General features: G+C 42.8%; 2 protein-coding genes across 7 annotated transcripts; one reads left to right on the top strand and one right to left on the bottom strand.

Moving 5' to 3' along the window:
* Positions 1-367: 367 nt before the first annotated feature.
* PKDREJ (polycystin family receptor for egg jelly) lies at positions 368-6748 on the bottom strand. The gene has a single exon (XM_023919082.2). The coding sequence runs from the start codon at positions 6431-6433 to the stop codon at positions 473-475; it is 5961 nt and encodes a 1986-aa protein (XP_023774850.2). The 5' UTR covers positions 6434-6748; the 3' UTR covers positions 368-472.
* Positions 6498-24667, top strand: TTC38 (tetratricopeptide repeat domain 38). Of its 6 annotated transcripts, none has more exons than XM_086885906.1 (14): positions 6518-6812; positions 10150-10227; positions 10700-10781; positions 11132-11303; positions 12242-12415; positions 13249-13324; positions 14409-14528; positions 16794-16853; positions 17949-17987; positions 18709-18790; positions 19688-19853; positions 21836-21995; positions 22268-22341; positions 22799-24667. In XM_086885906.1, the coding sequence occupies exons 1-14, from the start codon at positions 6789-6791 to the stop codon at positions 22890-22892; spliced, it is 1401 nt and encodes a 466-aa protein (XP_086742032.1). In that variant the 5' UTR covers positions 6518-6788; the 3' UTR covers positions 22893-24667. The 6 variants fall into 6 exon arrangements, with proteins under 6 accessions (XP_086742034.1, XP_086742032.1, XP_023774855.1 ...); XM_023919087.2 differs by having other exon boundaries at positions 6703-6891; XM_086885907.1 differs by having other exon boundaries at positions 6738-6812; positions 10043-10227.
* The last annotated feature ends 797 nt before the right edge of the window (positions 24668-25464 follow it).

Raw genomic sequence — 25464 nt, 5'->3', positions numbered from 1 at the left:
GTGTACCCAGACCTCGGGATGGACACCCAGGTGTCCCTAGCGTGTCCCCAGCTCTCGGGAGGGACACCCAGGCGTCCTCAGCGTGTACCCAACCCTCGGAGCGGACACGCCAGTGTTTGCCAGCCCTCAGGGTATTTTTCGCTCTTACATCAGCATGTGCTCCTTGGGCATCACCTCTGCGAGCTGGGCAGAGGAGTTGATACTGCCGTGAGATACAAGATCTCAGCCACAAAAATTGGGTGGGAGAAGTGTTCTGATAGCAGCTTCAACTCAGGGACTGGCTGAAGTGGGAACTGTTGGCATTCTCAGTGGACTATGCAAAATTTAATAGCAGTGATAATAAGACAAGGTGAGGGATGAAACCTTCCATGAAAATAAGTGTATTTATTTTAATTTTTCCCCTTCTCAGCATGTTTGCTTTCATCAGCTTCCAAAGGCTGATATTGTTTGGTGCCTCTGACATCAACAAGTTTCAGGTATCTCTCTCAGTTTCTTCAGCTGAGTTAATCTCCACACGCTTTTCCTGAGTTACCCATCTGATGTCTTCAGAGTATTTTGGACAAATTGTGCTCATAGCTGAGAAAAGTAAGGATTTCAGAACTGAATTGAAAAACACATTCTGAAGAAAGGAGGTTCCTGATGCTATGAGCCACTCTCGGGAAGTCTGGTAGCCATAGGACAAACCATAGAGCACAATGAAGAAGGAGGAGAGCACAGTTATGGTCAGAACCAGTCCCCAGGCCACAGAGACACACCACCAGCACAGCAAGGGCTCAGTGTCTGGAATCTTGCGAAACTGCCTGATGACAGTACTTAGGCTCCTTCCTCTGAAAAAGATGTCCCATTCTGCAAAATTGAAACTTGACTTCTGAGACTTATCCATCTCAGGGGAATTCCCAGTTACCATCTGCTCCTCTGTGTCAATTACATTTGCATCTTTTTCAGATATTACGCAATTATTCCAATACTCAGAATCTACCTTTGGGTACATCTTAGTCACAACAGGAGGAGGATCCTTCTGGGAATACTTAAATAAGGCAATTATTAACATTTCCACAGGGAGAGTAAGCAAAGCACATTCAATTCCTACTGTTACTGATCTCAAATACCTCAGGTATATCGGAGTTTCATCGTCCTTTTCTGCATTAAAGAACATAATGTTGACAAGCAAGCTGAATAATATTACTGTTAAAAATGTAGACAACCTTTGGAACCTGGTGAACGCCCCAACAATAACAGGAGCAAAAATTGAGAGCCATAGATGGTACTCTGTCAGTCTCCTGTTAAAATTAATAAGAAAGTAGTCTAATTTAGGTAGAGGTGTCTGGGGGTCTGTGACAGAAAATTTCCAGTCTCGTGAGGGTTTGTTCTTGTCAAGGAAAAGCCATTTTCTGCACAGAAAGAACCAGACCTTCCTGGTGGACATGTCCTCAACTTCAGCTCTGCTTAAGTACCAGGTTGGAGATTCGCCCTCGTTTTTGAGCCTGACCTTGAAGGAATGAATATCTCCCAAGTTTCTCGCAGTAGTTATCAGAAAGCAATCAATGCTTCCCCGTTGGAAAGCTGGAGAAGGCTTGTGCCATAAACAACGGAATTTACTTCTGCCATGCTGGCCGATGAGCTGCAAAAAGACCTCTACTTCGGTTCCAGCATTCCAGCGACTGCCTGTGTACAAAGTGACCAAAAAACTCCCTTCATCAGACGCCTCATTGTCTGGCAGAATGATTATGTACTTGATCTCCTTCTCAATCCTGTCTCTTCTTATAGCCCAGCAGCACAAAAGCAAGTAGATGGTAAAAATAAACAGCACTGTTATGAGGGTCAGTGGGTTTTTAGGTAAGTCCGCTATTAGGTTTCTCCCCAGATCTACTGTGTTGGGAAGAACTACTACCTTGGCTGCCAGGAACTTGATGCTGGGTGCAGGAAGGGCTGACAGACTCCTGCGATTCCGATTGGAGTCACAGACACAGTGTACCTTCTCCCAATTGGTCAAGGAGCCAACCTTGCATGTGTCTTTGCTCCACTGACTTCCAATCCCATCCAGAAACAGGCAGTGGTCATTAAAAATGTATATGCTCACCACTTTCCGGTTTGGGTACCTTAAGATATAGCGTGTCTCAAAGACAACGGAGATGTTCTGAGTGTCTGCACCACTTTCCTGCACTATGGTTGTCAGCAGGGACTTTGGGAGACAGACTATATAGGGACCTGTAATCCTACAGTCAGCAGTGCTTGTCTCATTTCCACTTGCAACTGTTGGCATGTTGTGAAAAGCAACAAACGAGGCCACTGGCTGAGTGTTAGTGAGATTGGTACCTGTAAATATCAGCACCTTGAAAGTAGCTTTTAATTTTGTCATGATCTGGAAGTATATGTTCGTGGCAGTTTTATTGACCTCCAAACTAAATCCTCCAGTTGTGTAAGTTTCTGTTTTATCAGGTCCCATTACTAAATGAAAAGTTGCGAGTCCACCTTTCCTGCCAAGAAAAATGTCTGTTCTTTCAGGCACGATCGCAACTAGATCCCCATTAGCCTTAGTCTCTGTGATTTTATACCCCATGACCGATGATACGATATCTGATGTGTAACCTAGCCAAGGGAAGGGGCTCTCATCAAATTCAAAAATGGCAGTGGAAATCACAGTATCCGGGGTCACTCCTGAACCATCTCCTTTTCTCAGTGTTGGATAAAAGCAATTGTGGCAGGTGTATGTGGCAGGCAAGTAATTTTTCATGTTCCAGGCTTCATTTTTCTTCAGAGTGATATTCCAGTGTCCTGTTTCTATTAGAGTTTCTATTTCTTCAGGGACTTTTCCCCAGAAAACTATATCTGTTACACCTTCCATGATGGAGAAAATATGTTTAATTCCATCTGCACTGACATTCTTGAGACTCAGAAGATCAGCTCTCAGGATGTTGGACAAGCATCTTAGTATTCCACTGGTCTGAATTTCTGCTTCCTCAGACCAATGGGCCTGACTCCTCTGTCTCTGCAGAATTCCTGTTACTGCTGTCAGTTTCCCAATGGCAAGGTCTTGTGACATAACATTCATTTTCTCAACTGCCTTTGTGACTTCAGAAAGAACAGCCACTACTTGGTTGACATCCATGGTGCTATTTACTGAAATATTCAAGGCTGTTTTAACCACAGTCTCCCGAAGCTGAGCCTGAGGGAGCTGGACAGTTGGTGTGCCTTTAACATAGTTTAAGAGTGAGGCTGCAAGATAAGCCAAATAACCAGCTCTAAGACGATCCCCAGTCTGCTGAGCAGATGTTGATGCACTTAAACGCCTTGCTGAAGCCAGCAGTTCATGAAACACAGCCGAAAGGGATTGAGTTTTAAGTGGCTTCTTTACGTAGACACGTAAATTTGCCTGGGTAAACGCCCCAATGGAATCACTGACTTGAATATAAAGTGTCAAAGTGTACCTGTGAGAGGGCACTCCAACTGGGAGAAGAGATGGAGGAGTTTTAGGCTCAGAACCAAAGTACAGAATTGTGCCAAATGTGTTTTCCACCACAGAAGTTATTGTGGTAGTTTGGGGTACGTCGGAAGCTACTATCACTTTGTATGTCAGAGGTAAATGGCTGTCAGAAAATCCTCTACACTTAACAACAAATTTTGTCAGAAAGGCTATACCGTGGCGAGGGCTGATGTAACACCTGCCAGCTCGAGGTGGAGTATTTACTGAAAAGGGTATTCTTGAGGATGAAGTCCTACCATCCCAGGTAGTTACGCTTATGTGAAGTATGTAGGATGAATATGCAGGCTTTGTGAAAGTCAGAGCATGTATAGACATGTAAGCCCCAGACCTCCCTGTTGATGTTTTGGAAGCCCAATCAAAATGAATTTCTTTAGAGGTGTCTGAAAAAAGGGACCAGTAATACAGTGGCTTGTTGCTTGGCTTACAGTTTGAGCATTTTCCAGATATGGCAAATCTCTCTGTTGGAATTAAACTCCTCCCACAGTTTTCAAGGCATTTAATGTCCAGAATGAGTGGAGGGCCAGGATCCACCTCTACAACTTGATCAGCATAGGCCTGTCTTCTGCCCTTTTTAATTACCAGGCGAAAGTAGTATAAAGTGCTTCCTGGGAGGGATTCTGGTGGTATTTTTTGAATGGGACCTGAGTGTGTTATCCATCTCAAATCCTTCTGTAATGGATGGCATCTGTTTTTCAGGCTGAATTTCATAGCCTTATAGTCTGCTGAGTCTTTAGTGCAGTACCAAGTAAATATCAGCGGTCCTTCCTGTGCATCAGGATCAGAGGATTCAGAGCCGTCAAGAGTCCAGCTCTCAGAAAAACCCACTGTGCGGACTGAGCCCCCCGAAATATTTGCCAATAGATCGGCTCTCTCAATCTGAACATAAATAATATCATGGGCCTTGAGTGATATTGAGGTCCTAATTGGGACTACCTCAACAGTGAAATAAAACAGATACAACCCGTAATCTAAAGCATTACTGGGAACAGTTAAACGTATCATTTTTGTGCCAAACATTGCAGAAGTGTTCACTGGATTTGACCAGTCCGGCTCAGTTTCTGTGTCCTTAGCAGGATAGACATGCCATAAAGGCTTGACAGATATGCCAATGTGGCAGTCTACATTCAATTTGACAAAGAGGTAAAAAGATAGTGCCCTTTTCTTGTACAAGATAATGGATCTGGGATCAGGTCTCTGAATCCAACACCTGATTATCCTACATTCTTTTTTCTCACAAACCACTGGTGCTTCTATGGCTTTTGCAGTATGGTTGTTGACCCTGACGCTTAAAAGAGCCGGTGTAGGTGCACTGCTGGTGCAGTTCACCTTTGCAACAAACCCCATGTATTTCTCTGCATCAAAGGGTAAAGCAGAGCGACGGACAAAACGCGTGGCATTTTTTACATGGTCTTTGTATGTGTATATGCTACTCTGGACAACATGGTCTTTTTTTGTGCCAAAAAGCTGCAGATGGAAGGTCCACTCGCACTGTAGCACTGGATGTCGTGCAGGGATAAACCATACTAAATAACTAATGTTCTGCAGAAAAGAAAGACGGCCACTGCTGAAAACATGGACATCAAGGTCTCTTTCTGCCAGTGACCTAATCAAAGCCCTCTTCTGATTCATGTAAATGTACATTTTGAACTTGTACCACTGTATGGCCAGAAACTCTATGGTGAGTAAGTAGGAGAGCTCTTTGTATTGGTAGAACACAGTGCGTGTGTTGGGGCAATCTGTGGAAAAAATGCTGTTGTTTTCTTTAGATGTGTAAAATGTTCCTTGGTTGTACCTGAAAATGTGAGTGCTGCTGCTGGTCTTCCCTGGGCAGAGGTTGACATGGATGGGAGTTTCTTTGCCAGCAGTTAAGCTCAGGGTACCATTGAGCAGGTGCAGTTCTCCTGTCAATTCCTCAAACCTCTTTCCATCAACATGGAAGTAAATGCTGGCCACCACTATCTCATCCAGGCTCTGAGGTGTAGAAATGGCACAGAAGTTGCTTGATGGTGTAAATGAACCGTAGGAGTGGAGCCAGCCTCCTATAGCCTGTGTGTCTACCAGTCTGTAGGAAAGAGTACTCAGGGTAAGGGGCTGAAGCCACCAGGATAAGCTGAGGGGCTGCTGAGGAACACTAAGGAGCTTGGAGCTGATACTGAGGACATGCACCAAGTCAGGCTCCACCTTGAGAGAGAGGTTGAGGCTTACGTGAGGCATCTGCTCAATACTGACCAAAGCAACATGGATGCCGGGGCGTCTGTAGCGCACAGTCAAGCGGTAGCTGTAGTAGGTGGCACAGGTCTGTTGCAACTCGACTGTTGGGTAGACAGCAGGTGATGGTGTGTCCTGGTGCTCACTGCTGGGAAGGAAAAGGGTCGAGGGGACACCTCCCCGGCTGACGAAGCGGTACTGCCAGCCGGCACTCTTGAGGCGTGCACACCAGCCCAGCTCCACCGGCTGCCACACGTGGATAACCTGTGTCTGCGGCCAAAGCACGAACAGCCGCATATCCTGCCCCGAGATCTCGACGCTCACGTTGTGGTGAAAGCACTCGGGTGCAGCGCAGGAGGCAGACGAGCATTTCACCGTAAGAAGGCTGGAGGTCTCGGGTGAGGAAGCTTGTGCTGTCTGCAGCACCACCTTGCCTGACCAGCGTGAGATGTTCCTCATAGAGACCGAGTTCAGGTACCAGAGGCAGCAAGGTGGGGATGGTGGCTGCCCCTCCTTCCCCTCTACCTCCGGCCCTGCTCCTGGGGCCGGCTGGTAATGCAGGGTCACGGTGCTGTTCCACAGGCACGACACCCTGTGCTCGTTGTCCTGCCGCTGGAAGACTTGGCCGTAAGGGCCTGGGCAGCTGACCCGCAGGGGTGACGGCTGGAGACGGACAGGGGTCGCCGCCGAGCCGCGGCGGCAGCAGGCGAGCAGCTGCAGAAGAAGAAGAAGCGCGGCCATCACGGCCAGAGGGGACAGGGCGGAGGACGCGCGGCCTGCCGGGCGCTGCTCGTTGGGGTGGCCCAACGGCTGGAACAGCAACCCGCGGGCACCGGAGCCTCTTCCGGAGGGCAGCTGGTGAGAACACTATTTAACCTCGGACAGCGCGGACCGGAGGTCGGTCCAGAAGAAGCAACAACGATTTTTGGACCAATAATCGCCACCGAATTCCCGCAGCCGCCCCTCAGCAGGGGCGCGGGGGCTTCGCGCGTACCCGGCACCCACCGCCCGCCGCTCGCGTCGGTGGCGGCCCCGCCCCCTTGGCCCCGCCCCTGCTCGCGTTGGAGCCGCGGGGCGGCGACACTGCGCTTGGACTATGGCTGCGCTGAGGGACTGCAAGGTGAGGGCAGGGCTGGCGGGCTGCGAGCGGCTGACAGCGTGACGGGCTGTGGGGGGATGGCGCGATGAGGGGCTGCAAGGTGAGGACAGGTCTGAGGGGCTGCGAGGGGAGGGCACTGCTGAGGCTCTGAGCCAGCGGGGTTCGGTCCTACCCGTGCCCTGCGCCCAGGGGCGGCGGGTGGGCCTCCATGGGGGTCCCGGGGGCTGCCGACGGGCTTTGGGCTGTGGCGGGAGGGGAGCTAAGGCGGGCTCGCTGTGGATGGAGCTTACCTTCATACACTGGTGTGGGTTTTGGAGGAGGGAAGCTGCTGTTGGGATCTGGAAGAGGGGAAGGGTCGCTGTCTCATCCCTTCTACTGCGGAGGCAGATCCATGTCTGGGCATCTCTGGGTCTTGTTCCCAGCGCAGGGGTCCCACGGCACTCACCCGTCCTTTCCGTGGGCCTCAGAAGTGGGTCAGGCCTTAGATTAAATCAGCCTCGGGTCAAAGGATGCAACCTACAGGAGCTGCTTAGTGATTAAGCCATTTGCTCTCTTTCTGATAAACTCCTTTTATGGCAATGTTTTGGTTAATTAGGGCAGTGGCAGGTTAAAACAAAGTCTTGAAGATTGCATGTGACAGGTGCATGGTTGATAGAGCTCTGGGGATCTGTCACGCAAGGAATTCAAGAGGTGCTAACTGCAGCCCACAGAGAGCACAATTCTCAGAGTCAACTAAGGTTCTAACAGAGAAAAAAAATACAGATAAACAGTCACCAGATCTCATGACTGAACTCTAATCTTAGAGCAGGGGAAAGGGCAAAGCTTTGGTCTCACCAAGAAGCAGTGAGAAGAGCAAAGGCCATGACTCTCTAATACAAGAAACATCAGAGAAGACTCCTGGAGTTAGAGGATTGTGGGAGATCAGCGTAAGAGAGCCCAAAGGAAGCCGCTGTGGGAAGGGGAACTGATAATTGCCTTACAGACTTTTGAGGCTGATTTTTGCCCACTCACACACCCTTCTGGATTTCTTCAGTCACAGTCTGAGGCCTCACTGAGAGAAGCCCCAGGACCAGAGTGTCCCAGGAAGTCTGGGTAGGACCCCTTATGTATGTCCAAGAGTACAAGGGGTGCTGCCTTTTCTATGGTCCCAGTACTTAAGTTCTAGTTGGCAATGACAGATTAGGTTTGGAGCACATCTTTTACATCTCTTAGGAGCCAGCAGCTGCTGTGGTGTGGTTCTTCCCTGTACCCCATTGTCCTGATGTGCTAATAGTGGCACAGAGAAGTGGCATCCCTGATGTGACACAGTCTTGCTGCCATTTTCCTGTTGCCAGAGTGGGAGTTTTCCAGTGAGGAGTGAGTCAGGTGGGCTTTAGCCATAGCAGGACAGAGGCTTTCCAGAGGGGCTGGAAATAGCACTTACCTCAGCTAGATCGGCAGTGTCCTTAGTGATGGATGCAGGCCCATTTTCCGCTAACCCTTGTTCTGCTGGTTTGTTCTGGTGCCCACACACACAGACTTTTCCATTCTTGTGAATCAGCATCAAGTCCCCTCAGAATGGGACGTAATTTTCTGCTTGGCAAGTACCTCGAACTGTTGTATAAAATAGTAAAACAGGCAGTGATCCAAACAAGGCTTGTTTTGGATGACTGATGCTGAGAATGGCTCCTGGCCTACTTTACAGGGCACCATAGAAGATAGCCTGTAAGTAGCAAGCCTAACCTTGCTATCTGCCTGACTTTTCTCTTTATTCTTTTTTCTGGATGATAAATGACAGAGAATAAAAATTTTCAGGTCCCCCAAGGTTGCTGAGTAGAGCTTAAAGACTAACTGGCAAAAAAAGATAGAGGGGTTTAAAGGTATGTACACAGGATTATAAACATGGCTGGAACCAGTGGAGAAACAGATAAGACGGACTACAGTGTTTTTTTGGCAAGTTATGTAGCACATACAACAGAGAGCAACAGAAACATGAAACAACAGCACATGCCCAAAGTGAAAGTTCAAGGAAAGGTCACCTTTAATATCAAAGCATTCAGTGAATACAACCACCAGAGACCCCTTTTTATGACTTTCCAGGACCATAAAAAATGTCCAGTAGAAGGCAAATGCATTCAAATTCATTTTAGGAAATAGTTCTGTGTATTAGATAAGAAGCATATATTAATGAATATGTATGATTATGATGGATAAAGACCTTGTTGCAAAGTCTCACCACAGCCACAGAACAAGGAGAGTGTGTCCTGTGCAGGTAATGAATTCCTGCTTTCTAGTGCTTCAAATTGTGTTAGGAAATTTATTCTGGCCAATTTCAGTAACATGGATATAGCATGAATTGTAAAGAAAATGTGTAATTTTAGATTCAGGTCTACTCTTTCAGGCATGTAATTTGAAGACTCAATTACCTTAGCTGTTGGAATGTGAGCCTTTAATCCAATCACAGTGGGAAAGTTTTAGGATATATTAACAAAGTTGTCTTTGCCTGGCTACTTAAAAATTTTGACAGATTATTATAGATAGGAAATGTTTTAAAATGGAGGATGAGAAGAGCTGAACTCTTGCATTACCAGGAAGGACTAAGCCCCCATTAGGAGACATTTGAATTAGCTTGCCCCAGGTCTGGTTTTATAATATGTATTTTTGTAATATATTCTGTCCTCTGTGTACTGCATTAAAGTAATGCTGAACTGATTGGGGCAGCTTCTCAAATGAACTCTGCTCATTTACCAGCAGCTAGCCAGAAGATATTGTGCCTCAGTCATGTTATGTTACTAGATATTCTGGCACCCCAATTCTGTTTTGCTTTTTAGCTTTATCCATTTCCCATGTGCTTATTGTTATCAGGCTTGTGTATAAATCTGTGATTGAAACTTTCAGTTGATTAACTCAAGAGATTCAGTGGATTTGATCTGCCAGGCTGTTTGGTCTATAGGCTGATTCAGAAGAACATTATTGTTTATAGAAGATTACAGATTTATAGATTATAAGAGAACAGGGTTTTATTTTACCATATCTCTACTTCACACGAGGTGTGCCTGTAGCAGAGGAAGTCACCAGCAGCTGTAGTGAATTCAGAATGGTGCTGTCATTATGAGCTGGGCAACCCATCGGGATCTTCTCTTACACTTGGTGATTGTTGGCTTCTTTAGTCTCACTTCTCAGTCCACCTAATTGAGTCTTAGATGTAACTACAACTGAACAAAAGGTTTGTTTCTACCTCACACTGTCCTTCTAATTTTTCTTTTTAAAAGTGCACAGCAGATGAAGATGTCAGAGCAGCATCAGTTTGAGCATTTGCCAGTGTAGCCTGGAAGATGAGGGTGTAAAAGGACCATGTATGTGTTTGTTTGTTGTGCAGGCCTGGCAGGATGCTGGACTTGTCCTGTCCACGACCAGCAATGAAGCCTGTAAGCTCTTTGATGCTGTGCTGTCACAGGTATGACTGAAAAGCGCAAGAAAATGTGATTTGAAGGGACTCGTGCATGAAACACTCATTACTGTAGTTGATATTTAAATATCTTATCAGCTGGGAGAGCGTCAAAATCAGTTCACCACAGGAGTTCAGCCTTTAGCTGGCAGCAGGAAAACCTTTTAGCAGAGAGCTGTGCCAGAGGCTGCCATCTGTGGTGAAAACCTCATCCAGTGTGCTTGTTCCACTTGATACCAGCAAATCAGCCGGTTGACAAAAACCCATAGAAATTTAGGGTGATTGGTTCTGCTGGTGACTGAGTTATATTCAACCCCAGTTTTTCTGTTTTTCTACTACACTAAACCTACCTTAATGCAATATTTGTCTTTTAGTAATTTTCCTTGCTTTTGTGTCTTGGTTTTAAGTATCTGTGAGAACAAAAAGAAGTCCAGGACCATAAAGGATTTCTCAAGCCTTTGTTGCTCTGTCTCTCTTACAGTATGCAACTTGGACCAATAATGAGAGCCTTGGAGGTATTGACAGATGTCTCTCCAAGCTAAAAGCAGCAGATCCAAACTTTAGTGAGTATAACCTTTGATTCTGAGTATGAAACGTGCTGGATTAATGCCTGCTGTCTTGATATTTATCTGACTTTGTTTATGCAAGGTCAGAGTGATAACTTATAGAATTCTGTAAAACTTCCTCAAAATACAGAGCAGACAGAATGCTTTTGTATGGTGCTTTTTTCTTTTCATTTCACATAATATTTTAGTAGCTGTCATGAAAACGTTCTGAGAACTTTAGGCTTGGGAGACTTCCTGGACCCCTGTGTCCACAAGTCAGTTTTATTGAAAATGCTCAGCTCCTCTGGTGTTTTGTGGAGCTGAAGGCTTTACTGTGAGCTCAGCTGCTGCTTTGCTGTTTCCTACAGCAATGGGACATGTCATTGCCAATGGCTTGGAGTTGATTGGCACTGGGAGGACCGTGAGACTCGACAAGGAGCTGGACAGCGCCGTGAGAGCCATGGTGGCACTTTCAAAGTCACAGCCACTGACAGAGCGGGAGAGGCTTCATGTGTCAGCGTTGGACATGTTTGCCAGGGGGTGAGTCCTTTGTCACCCTGCTCAAGGGGCTGTGAAGAGTTCCTTAGTCTACTGCAGGCAGAAGTGAAATTTGGCAGTAGTGGTGTGTGATGTTAGCTGACATCTAGCAGAGGATTTGGGTTAGATGTCACAGATTGTCCCTGAATTTCTCTCTCCACCCTAAGTGCCATGTCTAGCTGGTAAGCAGCACTGTACAGGTCAAATGTTCTATTGTCACCACTTCCTAGCATGAAACACTACACGTTTTAAATGTGCCACAGATCCATCAGTGTGGTTTACAACTAGGAAATGAAGTGTTTGGCTACAGTAGGGTCCAGACTCAGATTCACAGAAAGTTACAGACTTCTCTTTCTTGTCTCCCTATGTCAAAACCCATTTTCCCTGTAAAACAGGGAGATAAGAGTGTCACACGTGCTGTAGAGGCTCACTGCTTCATTCCATATGATAAATCTGTATAAATTGCAGAACATATGGACTGATGATTCACTTTCATTATTTGTTTGCCAGACAAATGGGTGAGCATATATTTACTTCACATCTCAGCAAAGGAAATGAGGAAGCCACTGAAGCCCTGCCACTGGATTTGATTCCCACAAAAGGAGAGGGAAGGAGTGTCTTTGTACATACAAAGTTCCATTAATTATGGTGGGTCCCTGTAGGAACTATTCAGCACTGTAGGAAAATATTTAGATTTATGGTTTAAGCTTGTTTAATTTTCATTATGTATTACAGTGATACAACATGATTTGTTTCATGAGAGGTGCCAAATGAAGATAATCCAGTTATTAGCTTAGAAAAGACAAGAATTCTGTCAAGGAAAAGAATAAGTCATTTGGTACTGAATTTTCTATTTTTCAGCATAGTTTGAATTCAGGACTAACAGTAGGGGCAAGCATGTGTGCCTTCTTTCAGTGATGGAGATAAGTTTTTATTTCTAGCCAACTTCCAAAAGCTTGTGATCTATGGGAGCAGATTCTGCAGAGCCACCCAACTGACCTACTGGCCCTCAAATTTTCCCATGACACTTATTTCTACCTGGGATATCAACGTCAGATGCGAGATTCTGTTGCCCGTGTTTATCCTTTCTGGACATGTGATGTTCCACTGAGCAGGTGGGTCATGCTTCATTTGGAAATTGCTCTCTACCTGGTGTCCATGAACTATGTAGTTTTTAAGGTCAGACTTACAAATTACACGATCTTTTGGAAACAGACACGTAGACAAAAATCAAGAGTCTAGAAGTTATTCAAACTTGACCACAGATAGAATGTGTCTCCAGTATCCCTCTTGACACTGTTGAGAGATTTTTCTTAAGTGAGCTGTGTCTCACTGCTGTCAAATATAGCATGTGGTGTGTAGCACACGGGATAAAATCAAATCCTCACTCAGGGCAGTGGCAAAATTTCTTAATTTCTTCCCAAAAATACTATTCATCTTGATCCATTAAATAAATCAGGTGCACATAACATCCCTAATTTTCCTTTATGCTGGGCCTTTATGGCTTAATTGGGATGATTTACAGCCAGTTTTAAAGGGTCACTTCATGTGGTTTTGTGGGCACTGGGGAAAATATAGAAGATTGCCTTTGAGATGCTCAGATAGCTTTGGTGACGGCAGTGTCTCACTTCTAGCCTTTTAATTCTGCATCTTGCAACTGTTACGGAGATCAGCAGCTAGTTCTGTGTAGCTGGTGATTGCATTTCATCCAGAGATGGAAATATCCATTCTGATGTTCATCTTGTCACTGTTTACCATGCTGCTGTCTCAGGGTCACTCATTTCCTCTGAGAATTAGCTTAGTAGTTCTATATTCTGTGAGCTTGAACCCTTGTAAATTGCACTGCAAGGACTTTTTTTAGTTAAGTGCTCTTTCTAGTATGTTTTTTCAGGCCTGGATTAAACCTAGTTATAAAGGGATGATGTCCTCTTTTTCTCCCTTTTGTTAGCTACGTGAAGGGCTACTACTCTTTTGGACTCGTGGAAACAAACCTTTTTGACCGTGCTGAGAAGGTTGCCCATGAGGTAAACTCCCTGCTGTTGGTGCTATAAGCCTTTAGAATTCTCAGACAGGGTGGTGGTTTCTACCAGTTGTTAGTCAAAGTAGCAAAGATATAAAGCTCAACATGGAAATGGCTCACAGAGTTTTGTGAGACTTGTTGATGACTATTCTCACATCTCTGCTCTACCAACGCAGTTTCACTGGACTGTATTCCCCTCACTTGCTTATGAGCATGCCCTGTCAGATGGGATCAGAACACCCCTATGAAATCCATATATCAGCCTAGCTGCTACTTCCCACGTGTATGATTGGCTGTTTACTCCTATTAAAGAATGTTGGATTGTTTTGACGTAGGCTGCTCTTGACAATCAGCTCTGTTTGGCTTCCTGCTCTCTTTTTTCCCTAGATTCTTGTTCCTGGATTGTTGAACAATTAACTGTAACAATGTTCCCAGGGATCAATATTAGCCAGCCTTTTTCCTTTCAATGAAGATAGTAATTATACTTGACTTTCTCCAGTCCTGAGGTTTATCCCTCCAGGAGTCTTAGACACAATCTCCAATGGGTGTTCTTGACAAAACTTCTGTTACATCAAATTGCTGAAAGTGACAATAGAGACTAAACCCTAAAACTTAACCTTTACTAGGTTTATGCAAAACTTTGCAAAACACCAAAAGCCTAGTAGGAGTTGTTGGGCCAAGGAAGAGGAATTGGCTGAATACTCAGAGCTGGCAATTTTTTTGGAAAAGAAATAGTTGTCTGCAAGACACTGTATCATGGAATATGTTGTGCCTGTGCCTGCAGTTCTTTCATTGATGCATGTCTGTGAAATAGATGTCATTTCACAGTCATAAAGCCTGCGCTTTAAAATGTTTTGCAGGTGTTCATCTCCCTGCAGCAGAAGCTGGGAAGTGAAGTCAGCCAAGAAACATTCTCTTCCTTTTCTGTCCAAATCAGACTTCTGGGCTGTGGTTAGTTGGAGTGGTACAAGGATGTACTTAACTTGCAGCAAGTAAAAAGTAGTATCTTGTTTCTAGATAAGTAGTGATAAATGCCTGTATTTGCAAGTTTGTAAGGCTCATTGTGTTTTCCTGTTTTTCACTCATAGGCATTGGCTATAAATCAGACAGATGCATGGTCTGTCCATACTATAGCTCATGTAAATGAAATGAAAGCAGAGGTGGAGAAAGGCTTAAAATTCATGAAGGAAACGGAAAATAATTGGAAGGTAAACATTTCTGAAAAAGCTCCTTTTAGGTTTTCTTTAATTCCTGCAGCCAAGTTCTTGAGTCCTCTGCCTGCAATTCCTATCTGCAGACCTGTTACAGTCAATGGAGAGTTTTCATGTTGGAGGAAATCCTCCCTTGAGGTGCTCCTACTCTCCTTGCAGGTTTTTAAGCAGGAAGAAGTGGCATGTTATGAGGGACGTGACTGTCCCTATTTGTGATCTGTTGTGTGGTTATAAAAATAAAGTGACCACTGATTCTTTCACAAGCTTTTCACTTAGGCTGAGGCAAGTACTGACAGACAGTTGAGGTACCTGGCTAAATCTCCTCATGGGACCTAAAATAAGGAGAAAAATGACACAATCAAATCAACTGCTTCAAAGCACTAAAATACTTTTTTGCTTTGGGGAGGGAATTTTAGGAAAAACTGTGAAGAAAAGAGAAATTACTCTCTTACATCTTTTCTAGTGTACTCATTACTTTCTAGTGTATCAGTTACCTTATCCAACATGTTTGATACCGTCTTTCAGAGTATTGAGCAAGTTAATAAGTCTGTTATGTGGTCCTTTGCTGTAAATTAAGTTTCATTTTGTGTTTGACAGAATTTACCCAGTGATTAAGTCTGTTATATTCAGAGCTGAGGGCTGTGAGGTTTGCCTTTGTTAGAACCCACAAGAGTCTATTTTAGAGTCATCTGAGCTGACTTCTACCTCACCCAAAGAGCAGTACTGGACAGTGAGACTAAAAAGGCTTATTTTGTGTTTGTTTTATTTTTTAAGTTAAGCATTCAGATACTGGGCTTGGAAGTGCAGTCTCTGGCTGAGACTAAGATAAGTGAGACTCCCTGTGGGAGAGTATCCCAAAAAACCTCAGCCCTAAAGAGACCAAAATCCCACATCAAGTGGTGCTCCGTGTGTGTCAGTAAGAGCTGAAAGAAGACTTGATCAATGCCTGCCTAGACCAGAGCAACCATTTCCTGAAAGAAATATGTTAGTTTTAGTTGAACAGTGATGTAGGGGATAGTTTGGGTAATACCTTAAAAAAATAACAGTCAGTGACTTTTGGACCGATTTTTTTTATTTTTTTTTAACTCTTGCTTCTTAAAATTATTTCATATCTCTGCAATTCATACTTTATCCAAATAAAATGAAGTGTAAGCTCACTTCTCTCTAGCAGTTTAATCTTTTTCAGAGCTCAAATTTAACAGCAGGGAAGAGGTTTTGCTTTATTTAGTCTAGGTAATTTATCTAGTTTAGGTAATTCCATTATCTTGTTTCTATAACATTTGGAATGTCAGTATGATCCTCAACTTGATAATATCAGTGTTTATGCCAAGCACGTAACTGCTTCTGCTGCTCAGGTTTGGTTTGTGATTTAATATTAAACAAGCAAAGATTACCAGAATGTTTATTTAAGACCCTCACATTTATTGGAAACCTTTACCTTTCTGCTTCCTGAAAGTGGTTGTTACAGTTTTCAGTATGATGATAAAGATTTTCCACTTGTGAGACCATTAAGTTTAACTACAGAACGGGGAGAAAGTGGGAGGAGAGGGGTGAACCTTTCTGGTATTTTAATTTTCACCAAAGGATTATGGAACTACATTTGTCTATGTTTAATGCATTCACAAAAATGAACTGCAATTGCCTTGACTTCAGGCTAGGGAAAAGGATTTGAAGTTCTGGTGCCAGCTGGAAAGGACAGTGTGAAAATGGTGCAGTCCAGCAAAAATTCATCTCGGCTGTGAGCTGCTAGTGTGTTTGGCATCTCTTGCAACTTCTGTAGCCTGTAGTAAAACTTGTTTAAAAAGTGATTCCTCTTTGTCTGAGGTGGGTTCTAGATGGCTGGGACAAGTGGTCCTCATAAGGCCTCCATATCCTCCTCTCTCCACTATCTAGCCCAGTTACTTCAGACAAGATGCCTAAATTTTAGATGAGACAAATCTTACTCTTCTTATAGATGTAGATTCAATTTCTTTTTTTTAAAAGGGTGCTGAAGAAAGGTGAATTCTGAGGCATCCAAGTGCAACTCTTATCTGGAAAACAATATGGAGGACACCACGTCATTGGGTTTGAGGTGTTGCCCTGAATAGCTGCAAGGTCAAGTGTACCAAATGAGAAGGTGTTCTGGCAGCTGATTTAAATGTCTTGTCTCTTTTGTGTCTCCTGAAGTACTTTGTTTTGCTGAAGGAGAAAACAGAAATCTGATTAGATAACTTGAAAAGGGAAGTTATTTTGTAAATAATTTCTTTTTTTATTTCTCTCCAGGGAAGTGATATGCTTGCTTGCCATAATTACTGGCACTGGGCTTTATACTACATTGAAAAGGTATGAGATATTTTCATCCATGTGCTTTATAGTCCAGATAGGTTATCTAAAGCTCTTTAAAAGGCAGAACTAACATTTACTGGGCAGGGGGAGGGAGGGGGCTCATCTATTTAAAGGGATGTTTTTATAAAATAGCACAATGCTACATTTACAAAGTGGCAGTTCTTTATTACTGTTATTTGGAGAATTTTAATTGCATTGGTCAAAAGTTTCAGTATCTTTCTAAGAATGTTGAAATATTGCTGTGAGATTATTGAATGTTTGAAGATCCAATAGTCTCACTAATTAAATTTAGCACAGTTACTTGATAGCAAGATGAAGTTAGATCTCTAATTTTGAGACAAAAATTAATAAAATTCTTACCAAATTCAGTACTTATTTTCTGGCCCAAAAATTTGCTGACTGTAAAAAAAAGAGGCCATAAACTCTAAATTGGGCTGCTAATGCTATTAATTATTGTTATTAATTCTTACTATTAATAGCCTTACTATTAAAGCCTTTAAAAATGGTTGAAATTTTACCCAGCCTGTCAGAATTTCCTTGGAAGAATGCTTAGCACTGGTGGGGTTCAGCTTAATAGGGAGATAAATGTGTCATCTTTGAGAAGGCAGCATCCTTTGGCTAGAAAGCAGAGTAACATAGAAGGAACATAATTATCAACAGGATTCCAATAGTTTATTTATTTTGCCACTTCCTATCTACATAACTTTTTTGAAGGCTACTTGAAACTGGGTTTTTTTTCCCATCTCTTTGCATACACCATGGGATGCACTGATTTTTGCAAAAATCCCTGAAATGAACATTAGAATGAGAGGCAATACCTCATGTATCTCCTTCTTGCTTAACTTGTGAAAGTATTGGTACTTACTCTTAGATGAAACCTTAACATACTGATCATTTTGCCTTATTAAATACAGGTTTTTCTGCTTTGAATACCTTGAGTTTTGAGTCAAAACTTTGACTTAGTTTGTTTTGATCAGGCAGTCCTGAAGAACTGTTATTGCATCTATTGATGTGTTTGTCTGTGGTTGCTGCCAGTCAGTGCTGGTTGCTGTGTCCGCACATTAACCACGCAGTCCTCCTTTGCTTTTCCAGGGTGAATATGAAGCTGCTTTGACAATTTATGACAAGCATGTGAGTAGGGGCCTTTTTTTCTTGACTGAGGTCATGCAAGATTATGATGTGTGCTTTCTTCCTTCTGTGAAAGAGATTGAAACCTATCACAGTGTGTGATCTGTGTATAAATATTGTTTACATCTATTACATCTATCTTTTAGGGAAACAACTTCTCAGCAGTTCTTGGGAAAATGCCCAGAGTGTTACATTGAGTGATTGAAAGGGCTACAGTGGTACTGATTTCCATTCCATCCATGTTTCTTGTTTTCCTATAAAGTCAGGTCACCTTTACAAAGAACAGGTTTTGCATGTTAGGTACAAAGTCAACTGCCTGGATTTCAAAACAATCTTTGTAAATAAGCAATATCAAATTAGATAAGAGCACATCTTTGTAAGGATTGTAAAAATACTGCAAGCATTAAGAAAGCTGCAGGACAGATTTCTATCTACTAACATTGATCAAGTGAAGTAATATTTATGGCACAGTTTTGGAAAAAATAAAATACCGTGGTGACTCTCCATATTTACTGAGAAAAACAACACATGTAAAGCCATATAGTTTTCTGTCATTGCAAATTCCTGTATTCAAGAAAGATGCAATTAGGACTATTACAAAACAAGTAATTTTGAATTAATAGAAGGATAAAATTAATTTAGTACTGTGAAAATAAGTTAGATAATCTGAGGAGGTTTCCACTAGCACATCACTTGGCAAGCCTATGAGTGTTTCTGATTACAGATTGCACCTCCATGCCTGGCAAGTGGAAGCATCCTGGATATAGTTGATAACAGTTCGATGCTGTACAGGCTTCATCTGGAAGGTGGGATAATCCTTTGGCCATTCTTTTTTATAACTGTAATTTTCTTTTTCCCTTGCCCTGGTGTCCATGTTGTGGAAGTATTTCAGTGTAATTACACAGCAAACTTGATCAGTGTTTCAGAAGAACCTTGAGAAAAGCATAAATATAAAGTTCCTAATAATGTCCATAAGCTTTATTCTACCCAAGAGCTTCCATTTTCCATGCCAGTGTGGCATAGCAGTCAGCTCCAGCTAGCATAGGTCACATACTTCTTCTTTGACAAATTCAGTTCTATTGTCCTTGGAGGTCTTGAGGCTGAGCAATCAAGTGCCTAAGCCTCTAAAAACCCATAGCACTTTCTGGATGTAAATTTCCAGTTAGATCCCTTTTTTTTCTGTTTTGATCCTGATTTAAATAGTTAGTATGGGCATATCAGCTTCTGGCTTTTTGTACTCTTTTAACTCTGTGGCACTTCCCCTTTTTAAGTCAGTGTTAATACACTGGGGTTCATGACAGGGGACATGATGGGCAGACAGTATTTCACACTGTTCTGCTAAATCACTAATGATGTATTGGGGTTTTTATTAAATCCATCTTCTCCCTCTGTCTTGTGATTGCTGCAGATGGCTTGTGGTGAGCCGCATCTCCAAGACATTATGAGTAATCTCAATAATAAAGCCAGAAGCTCACACAGTGCAGACTAAAATAATGCCTTGAAACTCTTGACAGTCAAGAAACTCTTAGCCCAGATAAGGCAGGCTGCAGCTGAGCCTTATTGCTGCATAAATCTTGCCACATCAGGAAATGTTCTCTTGAGTTCAGTAGGAATGCTTTTTATGCTGAGTGAGTGAAAGTACATTGAAAAGTCATACTTTTGCATGTGGCAATGTTATTTAGAGAAGTATTTTTTACTGTTAGGTGTAAAGCTTGGGGACAGGTGGAATGATCTGCTTGGGGTTACAAAGAAGCACGCCAAGGATCACATTCTTCTGTTCAATGATGTGCACTTCTTGATGTCTTTCCTTGGAGCCAAAGACCACAAAACTACTGAAGAGCTTTTAACAACTCTGCAGGAACTTGCCAGGTAAGCAAAGGATTTCCTGCATTGAGTTCAGTGAATAGCTCTCTGAACTTCAGGGCGATGATGTCTCTGGCTTGCTGAAGCTCCAATGTGCTCCTCCCTGCCTTAGCATGTCACTGGAACACATTAAGTTTAAGCAGGCCAACATCCAGTTCCCAGATCTATATCATTATTTATTTTTTAAATTAATATCTAGACGGGTTTCTCATCTTGCTGAGCAGAAATCTTTTGTGTTTGAGGTCATGGGCACCACCTTAGCAGTTGCTGTTTCCTTTTAGTGCGGTCACACTAAGCTGTGTTACAGACAAGGGCTAAAGTATATTAATAAGAACATTCTACAAAGCATGTCAGCTGTCTGTGGTGGATCTTTTCTGCTCTGGTCTAAAAAGTTAATAACAGAACAGTCGTTGGTAGTGATATTCTAATGGCTACTCTTTCATGTGTTGTTAAGTCCATCTGCAGGAAATTAGGTTTCAAGTACTACTAAAGTAATAATCTAGAATATTTTGCTTTCAAATTAAGATATTTGAAAAAGTTGAATATTTAAATACTACATCCAAACAATGACTGTTTTGTGTTCCCTTAGTATTAAATGACTGTGAATTGCCTTGTTTTTTTTTAAGGGGTTGATACATAGATGCTTTAAACTTACTTCTTCCCCCCACTACACCCTTTTTTTCCTCTGTTTAAGCATCTGTTGCTTTCTTTGCATTTAAAAAAGGAGGAAGGAGAACCTGAAATTGTCACTATTTGTTCCTGACTATATGTAGGTTCGAGGAATACTGTTATTTTTAAGAATACTTATCAAAACAAATAACTTTCAAAATACAAAACAAATAACTTTTCAAAGAAAGCCTAAGTAGCCTCATTTAAGTAAAGGAGAAAATGGCCAATATCTTTTGTTATTTATTCTATTGTTTATATATGTCATTATATATAAAGTATAGAAAACTGCTCACCACAGAGGCTTTAATGAACATGTATTAATATGCTATTTATTCTTTCACTCAGTGCTTCCTTTCACCTAGCCTTAATAATATATGTGTACATTTTTAGCTGTAGTTTGAAATACTATAAAGCAGAAAATATATTATAAAGAGAAAGTAGGCTATGAGCTGAAAGGGTTGGATTAATTTACATTCATGATTGGATTAATTTACATCTGTCACAAATATGTAATGTATAAATGATACCCCAAAGGTGTTTTGTATGTACTAAGAAAGCAGTGATCCAACCTGGACACAAACATCAGTCCCATCTGGCATTACACTGATATTTTTCCCTGGCCTTAGGCATGGAAAGTTGCTGGGAATTTTTCAGATATCCCATGACACTCTCTGGTGGTTGGTGTCACAGGCTCCTTTCTACAGCAATGCTGGACAAAATGTGCAAATGAGGAATTGTTCCATCATTTTCATCACTGGCTGTCTCAAGCTGCTTCAAATGAACATCTGTTGTGCACTTTTATCTTTCTAGGGTGCCACAGTTTGTTTAAGGAATGATAAACACATAGGGCAGTGTTGCCTACAGGAAAATGAAGGCAGTGAAAGAAACAGGAAGTTTTGTAACGCTGCCCTGAGAAGGAGCTGGCTTGTAAGGTCATGACTGGGAGCTCTGTGCAAGGACTGGTGGCCGCATGTGGCCAAAGGACTAGAAGTAGGATGTTCTGGTGGGGTCAGCAGAAGAGAAACTGCAGTTTTCTTACTGTCCTAGCCCAAACTGTTTATTGCAGAGGTAGGAGGGGTTGGGCTTGTGCCTTTTGTGGGTATATTCAGGAGAATAAAAACTGATTGCTGGATGAATAGCAAAAAGGTGAAAGTAGCATAATCACACCAAAAGATAGGACCTAAATCAAGTACCTGAAACATCAGGCTTTGTACAGTAAAAAAAATGAAAACCTGTCTGCAGGCAGTGGCAGACTGGCATTGAAATATGGCCTATTTATGCTTTGGCTTATGGAAGTTAACCACTTGTTCATTCTACAGAGCACCTCATGAAGACCACCAGCTTTCCCTGGCCCCTAGATTGGGGCTGCCACTGTGCCAGGCTTTGGTGGAGTTTGAAAATGGGAATTGTGACAAAGTTGTAGACCTGCTGTACCCAATCCGTTATGAACTAGTCCAAGTGGGAGGCAGTGATGCTCAGGTAAAGGAGATCCAGAAAAGACTTTTTGATGTGACTTAATCCTCTTTCAGTAGCCCCCATTAAGCACTTACCTCATCAACAGCACTTCAGTCTTTGTGAAGTGCTGAACTGTGTTTGTGACTGAATCCAGTTTACTAGCAGGGTTAGATATTTATTTTTAATGTTTATATGTTTCCTTCCTGTGAATTTAATAGTTTAGTAACCAAGATATTGGAACCAGCAATACATTATAAATTACTTAGTAGTTTGTATTTTGCTGATATTTTTTCCAGAGAGATGTTTTTAGCCTGTTGTTGATCCATGCTGCTTTAAATTCTAAATCAAAGGCCAAACGAAACTTTGCAAGGTGAGTATTTCCCCTGATAAATATTTGTGGAAGTAGCACTGTTGCTAAAAGTAAGAAGTAATGAATATATTCAAACCAGTAAATTTAAGGCTAAAATTATATGCAAGCATTTGTGTTAAATGTAGCAACATTTAACTAGGATAAAGAAGTAAAATAGCTTCCACTTCCAAAAGTCCACTCTTGCAGCCTGGATGGATGATCTGTGTAAGTTCCAGGGCAGTTGATTTTCAAATGTTTCTGTCTTCAAATACATTTTGAATACAAAATCCTGTTGACCATGTGTGTTATGGACTGCTAAGGTTTTGTGAATTGCTGCAGTCAGTGCCACTGCTGACATCTGCTTTGCTGGGAAGTCAGAGGTGTGCTCTGCCGTGTGGGCTTGCCTCAGCACAGCTTGTTTGGCAGAACAGTCTGTCTTTACCATGTGCTCCTCACCCTCCTACTTCTCCTTTCACAGGTATCTCCTGCATGAACGTGATATGATGAGACCAAAGTCACCAATGACTGAGCGACTGATCCGGAAGGCAGCAGCCTTGCATTCCATGGCATAAGGCTTTCCTCCAGCTTCAGCTGGAAGAGCCAGGACCTTTCCACAATGTCTGGGTGCAGGGAGTGCAGGGGTGCTCTGAAGGAACTTGGGGAGGTATTTGGGGTTAAAAGATCTGAGATTAATTTCTGTAAGAAAGGACAGAGATGTTGCATTTTTGAGGGTTGTGTCTTAGATGATTCCACAAGGAAAGAAGAAAACTTGCTGATAATGCACAGCTTTCTGGAGCATCCCAAAGGCGCTGCTGCTCTGGTATATTTTCCTGAATGTTCCCTTTGACCCTGATTATACACAGTGCAGTAACAGTGCCTGGATTTCAGTCCTTCTTTGGCCCAGTTTGTTACTTGGCCTACATGTGAAGTAAACGGCTCAGGTAATTAAAAGGGAGTTTTTAAATAAAGCTATTAGGAAGGTGGGCCAAAGCCAATACAGGCATGAACTGAATTCCATGTGAAGCTTCCAGCCCATTCAGGCAGGAGTCACAGGCCTCTGGATTCAGGATCTCTTTCCAAGTATACATTTTTTAACTCCCTCTCATAAAATGTTACATTTTTCCTTTCACTATAGCACAGCAGAGCTTTCTGGCTTTACTGAGTCAATGAAACCAGACAAGAACCAGTCAAGAATAATGACTATTCTGACATGGGTGCTCCCTCAGCACTTTTAAATCCTTCAGAAAAAAAGAGAAAAGCCTGGATTTCAGCTGAACAGTACCATTTCTGAAGGGTAGGGGACTGAGTCTTGGTGCTTCCCTGAGATTTTGGATAGTCAGGCCTTAATACCATCTCACTCCAGGAAGTCCCTGCATGTTGGCAGAGTGGGGTTTAAACTAAAGTTAAAGCACAGACTTCATAGAGGTGAAGACTTAGAGGGAACTTCTGCCATGAACAGAGGGCTCAGGGGAATGGACACAGCTCTGTCCCAGCTCATGTGATGGGATAAACTTTGGTGCTGCAAGTCAGCCATGATGTGAGCCAGACCTCAAGGGACCTCTGGTGCCTCTGGATTCTTGCAGCATCCCAGAGCTAACACATTGTCTTGTAATAGTATTTCAGAAATCCCTACTGATGGGGAAGATAGCATTTCAGAGCAAAACTGAACTCATGCCTCCACTTCTGGAACAGAAATCCCACACTGTGCAACTGCCCAAGCTCTGACTTTGCTTCCACATGCAAGCTCTCCTGGCCCCACAGGCCTGCCTCTCCTTCCTGTCCAGCTCAGGCTCTTCCTCCTATCCCACAGCAGCCTTGTCCTAGTTTCCTTCTGACCTAAGAAAGCACTTCCATAGCTGGCCCTGCACTTCCTCTGGAGTTCTTGCATTGTGGAACAAGAAGTGGAAGTGCTTTGCTGACATTTTACTTTACCCAATCCTCCTAAGGCAGAAATAGCTTATTTTTAAAGCAGTAATAATGATATATGATTACATAAGGGATTGCATTCCTTGCCTTCAGGTCCTCTGATTAATGAGTGTGCTGTTCTTCAGCTTCGTCACTGCTTGTCTGTTCAGCCATGGTGGGGAGTGACTCACTTGGGACAAGTTACACTGGGTTTTTACTATTATTTTTAATAAGTGCACTTCAAGCAATGACTTTAGACAGGTAACTTTTTACTCGAGGAATTTAACAAATTGTGTAAGGGAACAAAAGCCTGAGAAATCTCTGGCTGGCTATGCAGGATGTAACCATTCTAATCCATGACAGTATTTTCAGTAGAACATGACTGAGAATTTTGTCTGATTTGCATTAATAAACTCGAATACAATCTTTGTTGAGCAAGCAAGTACATGACTTACTTGCATGTGTGAAGCTTTTAAATGTGTTATTCTGCCTAATTTCATAGAGGTTTGCACCCACTTTGTTTCTGTCATAGTGGCCAGAAGCAGCAGTGGAGAGCAGCAGTATCTGTGCTCGCACAGCCCAAGCATGGCACAGCCTCCCAGTTGTTTTCCTTGGTGCCACTGTCTTGGTAACCAGTTACGAAGAAGCTGAGGTGCCAGTAGGTGGGAGAACCATTGTTTATTTTCCATCCTCCTGCATTCAGAGTATGCATTTTCCAGCTTTTCTCCCCCTTCAGCTCAGTTATCCAAACTGCAGCTCTAACCTCCAGTCCACCCCTCTCATGGAAAAGCCAAAGCCTTGTGCATCACAGAGCACCCAGGGTTGGTTGGACCATGGAACAGCTCTGTACTGCTGTGTCCTTACTCTGTGTGTGGTGACCTGGACCGATCCTAAGCTGTCAGCATCCCACTAACACCCTCCTCATACAAACCTGCCTTGTGCCTCACAGGCGTGGGGTTCCTACAGGTGTCTGACTCAGATTCTTTAAAAGTTACTCATCTGCATATTAAAGAGGTTCATCCTTAGAACGTCTCAGTATCTTGCTACTACTTTGAGATTTAAAATCGGCTTTTCTGCTACTACCTCACTTAATTATTTCATCTCTTCTTAGGACTTCAGTAACTGCTCAGAGCAGCTGTTTAATTACATGAAATCTAACCAAACTACCCCACTGCTTTAATATTAAACATCTCCTAGTTAAGAACTTACAGGACTAGTCTCCCTGAATCATGCTATCCT

Source organism: Cyanistes caeruleus, chromosome 4 (genome assembly GCF_971803275.1).
Source record: "Cyanistes caeruleus chromosome 4, bCyaCae1.hap1.1, whole genome shotgun sequence".
Lineage (NCBI taxonomy): Eukaryota > Metazoa > Chordata > Aves > Passeriformes > Paridae > Cyanistes > Cyanistes caeruleus.
Note: the sequence above shows the minus strand (reverse complement) of the source record. Positions and strands in the feature narration are given on the sequence as shown.

Coding starts and splice junctions, on each gene's coding strand:
- PKDREJ (XM_023919082.2), bottom strand. CDS start 6,433: ATGGCCGCGCTTCTTCTTCTTCTGCAGCTGCTCGCCTGCTGCCGCCGC.
- TTC38 (XM_086885906.1), top strand. CDS start 6,789: ATGGCTGCGCTGAGGGACTGCAAG. Junction 13,325..14,408: donor CTGAGAAGGTTGCCCATGAG/GTAAACTCCCTG, acceptor TTTCACTCATAG/GCATTGGCTATAAATCAGAC. Junction 21,996..22,267: donor TGGGAGGCAGTGATGCTCAG/GTAAAGGAGATC, acceptor TATTTTTTCCAG/AGAGATGTTTTTAGCCTGTT.